The 3,904-nt window shown below is 44.5% G+C and overlaps 1 protein-coding gene across 1 annotated transcript; it reads left to right on the forward strand.

The window, feature by feature from the left end:
• The first annotated feature begins 1,058 nt into the window (after window positions 1–1,058).
• Window positions 1,059–3,898, forward strand: LOC126390137 (piggyBac transposable element-derived protein 4-like). Its single transcript, XM_050044295.1, has 2 exons — window positions 1,059–2,752; window positions 2,865–3,898. The coding sequence occupies exon 1, from the start codon at window positions 1,119–1,121 to the stop codon at window positions 2,391–2,393; it is 1,275 nt and encodes a 424-aa protein (XP_049900252.1). The 5' UTR covers window positions 1,059–1,118; the 3' UTR covers window positions 2,394–2,752; window positions 2,865–3,898.
• The last annotated feature ends 6 nt before the right edge of the window (window positions 3,899–3,904 follow it).

Here is a 3,904-nt window from a genome sequence, read left to right on the forward strand (position 1 = left end):
ACTGCGCCGGCGCGTCAAAATCACGTGACCGATTTAAGACGACGTAGCAGCAAGACACAGCCTCACTGAGTCTCCATTTCAATTTGTGTGGAAAGTGAACTTCAAACTTTGTACCACTTTTTAAATTGTGTTGATAGGCCATATAAAACCAGACTTATGATAAATCATAAACACCATGATTTTCCTGAATATTTTTGTCACGTTTGGTGCAGGAAGTAATGGTAAAAACGGGCTTTTCGGCCTGACAGAAGTGCTGAAAGCAACAACAGCAGGAAAAAAAAAACCCCACCACACCCCCTTTTCTATTGGTGGAAAAATGCGCCACATCAACCAATCAAAAAATAGTATGGCAACAGCAGCATTTGTTGCTAGGAAAGAGGGGAAGGTTTGTGGGAGTTACGGCGGCAAGAGAGAAACAGCGATAGCGATAGTGAGCGGAGAAATAGTTAGAGATTTGGTGATATTTAGCGTGTTTGGAGTGTATGGTTAGTGTGTAGTGTAGTGTGTTTGGTGTATAGTGCAGTGTGTTTAGTGTGTCGTGCAGTCGTTTTTTTGTTTTGCGTGTCAAAACAATGAGGCGACTCCTGAATGTGGAGCAGGCACTGCATCTCCTCTTTGAGCGGGATGTAGCGGAGGGAAACGCGGATCCGGAGTCGGAGCCAGAGAGTGAGGACTTTGATGATGAAGGGGATGATCCATCGTTTGTGTTGGAAGAGGAGAGAGAGGAAAAGGAGCCTCCGACGAGCGCACCGAGTGGCACCCGGAGGTCCGCACAGAGGAGGGGACGGCGTAGCGCGCCCACACGGTCACGGTCTCCACTGACACAGGCGGCAGAGCCAGAGCCACGCCTCCACTCTGAGCCCTGGAAGACAGAGGAGGATGCTGACACTGCCCCAGCAGTAAGCAGGTTCCAGCCACGGAGAACACCAGGAGTCCAGGTAGAGACACTTTCTCCACACAGTCCAAAAGACCTGTTTCTGTTGTTTTTTGCCACTGACACAGTCAAGCAAATCTGCAGCAACACAAACAAAAATGCTGCAAAAAACAAGGACTTAGGGAAAAAGTACAAATGGACTGACATAGAGACAGATGATCTGTACAAGTTTTTTGGTCTTCTTATGTACATGTCTTTGGTGTCGCTGCCAAGTCTCCAAGACTACTGGAGACAAAATCACGTTTTGTCTGTACACCTTCCAGCCAAAGTGATGACACGAGACAGGTTCAGATCCATATTTTGGAACATCCACCTCAGTGATCCTGAGGAGGATGTTCATAATGACAGACAGAAGGGAACACCAGGCCATGACAAATTGTTTAGAGTCAGGCCTCTTTATGATGATATCCTCAGTGCCTGCCAGGCTTATTACCACCCGAGGAGGGAGCTGGCAGTGGATGAAAGGATGGTGGCGACTAAGGCAAAAACTGGCATGACACAATATATGAAGGACAAGCCAACTAAATGGGGGATTAAACTTTTTGTATTGGCCGAGTCAAGCAGTGGCTACACCATCAATTTCAGCATATACACTGGCAAGGCAGTAACTGTGAGTGAACATGGGCTGTCTTATGATGTGGTCATGAAGCTTATTCAGCCATCCTGTCTTGGCACTGGATATCACGTCTACATGGACAATTTTTACACCAGTCCCAAACTATTCATGGACCTGGCCAGCATGAAATTTGGAGCGTGTGGCACCTACAGGGAGAGCAGAAAAGGATGCCCCAGAGGGAGGGAAAATGCTCTCACCAAAAGATGTGAAAGAGGATCAGTGAGATGGATCAGAGAGGGCCCACTTGTGTTTGTGAAGTGGATGGACACACGGGAGGTGTCTGTGTGCTCCACCATCCATCCTGCATTTTCAGGTGACACAGTGCGGAGAAGGGTGAAGGACAGAGATGGACGCTGGGCTGTGCGAGACTTTCCCTGTCCCACACCAATCGTGGCCTACAACCAGAGTATGGGTGGGGTTGATCTGTCAGATCAGCTCATACAGTATTACTCCACCCACAGAAAAACTGGTCACTGGTACAGGACCATGTTGCTGCACTTCTTGGACATTGCAACAACAAATGCCTTCATCTTGCACCGTGAGATGAGCAATGCCAAGCAGGTGCAGCCCATGACACATAAAGATTTCATGGTGGAGCTGGTGAGTCAGCTTTGTGGCATGGACAAGGAAGGTGTTCCTCAGAGCAGGAGAGCTGATCATGTTCCTGTGCCCATTGTCACAGCCACAGATGCAAGCCAAAAAGCCACAAAAGGCAGACAGAGGTGCAAACATTGCCTCCAGGTGGACAACAGGAGGAGTGACACACCCTGGAAGTGTCAGGCCTGTGATGTGCCCCTCTGTGTTGTGGTGGACAGGAACTGCTTTTCAGAGTGGCACAAATAAGTTGTGTGGCATCTGATTGTTTTGTAAATAGTTGTTCAAAAAACGCCTGAGGCATTGCCTGCATTTTCATGTAAATAGTTATATATAACTTTGTTGTTTGCTAAATTTGTTCATAAGTTTTTGAGTTCACAATTTATATTTCCATTCTAAGTTACAAAAATGGTTCGTTAGACATGTTTGTGGTTTTCACAGTCAAAAATCAAACTTTTTCCTACTCGGATTTTATGTTTTATGTGTGATTTTAGGTCCAGTGTGTTAATACAGTATGTCAAAATGCCAAAAGTAACTGTACAGTCATACAGGTGAGGTTGTGCTGAAAAGAATGATACCAAACAAGGCAAGGTAAACAGTTTTTTAAGGTGAAATTTAAAGGTAAAATGAAAAGTAGTCAAAAACGGCCAATTATCCCCTAGACCCCAAAGGGTTTTAAAAATACATATCATATGGTTCAAATNTAAACAGTTTTTTAAGGTGAAATTTAAAGGTAAAATGAAAAGTAGTCAAAAACGGCCAATTATCCCCTAGACCCCAAAGGGTAAGCTGTAAAATGTCGAACTTTGTTACAGTACTTTACATCATGCTGTTATAGAATAGAATAGAATAGAATAGAATAGAATAGAATAGAATAGAACTTTAATTGCCACGTGACAAGAGTCGGAGGTATTTGCTTTCAGTACATATATACAGGACACTGCTTCATAGTCACAACATCAACAAGTGCATACAGACATCCACAGAGCATATTGCAAAAAACAATAGCCCTGTAGCCAAAACCCCCACAACGTGACACACAGGGTCCGCAACTAACACTCGCCACTCTCCAATTCCGGGTAGATTTTGTCTCTGGCTGGTAAATTTTTTGGTTATTTTTTTACCAGCGAAAAATGCATTTTTTGTTACTGGAGAACGATGCTGGTATTGGCTGATTTCCTGGCAGAGTAATGTGTATTTCAGGCAGAGACGATCTTTGGTCACGCAAGTGCGTCAGTCATGACGTCATCACAGCGCGCCGAGGTGGATAGCTGTTGTTGTTAATAGGCTCGTTCGGGATGAACTGCGCCTCGCCTGGAAAGTAGACGAGAGCAGGCGGCCGCAGCGGGGGGCGGTGACAAAAAGCTGCGGTGAAGTCAGACAGTTTCCAGCAGTCTTCAGTCCATACAGGAAGTCACAGACACACTTACATCCTGTCTGGAATGATGTCAATTCATTAAAAAAGTGATCAGACCCATATGTCAGTTTGTTTTCAGTCTCCAGTTGTTTTAATTATGATAGACTAATTTATTAAAATGCTTTACAGATGATCTGTAGTTTATGTTCATGGTTTATCCTCCATTTGACATGAATTCTCCTATAAATCAGCATCATATCAGTTTGACCTGTCTCCTCAACTACAGGGGCTGAATAAATAGTGTCTGACTGTAAGATTAATATTTTCAGACGGAAAAAAATACAACAGCTTTCATTAAGGCTCAGTCAGATACAGTCAGGGCTTCACATCTGTACAGATGTTA

The sequence above is a fragment of the Epinephelus moara genome, chromosome 5 (genome assembly GCF_006386435.1).
Source record: "Epinephelus moara isolate mb chromosome 5, YSFRI_EMoa_1.0, whole genome shotgun sequence".
Classification (NCBI taxonomy): domain Eukaryota; kingdom Metazoa; phylum Chordata; class Actinopteri; order Perciformes; family Serranidae; genus Epinephelus; species Epinephelus moara.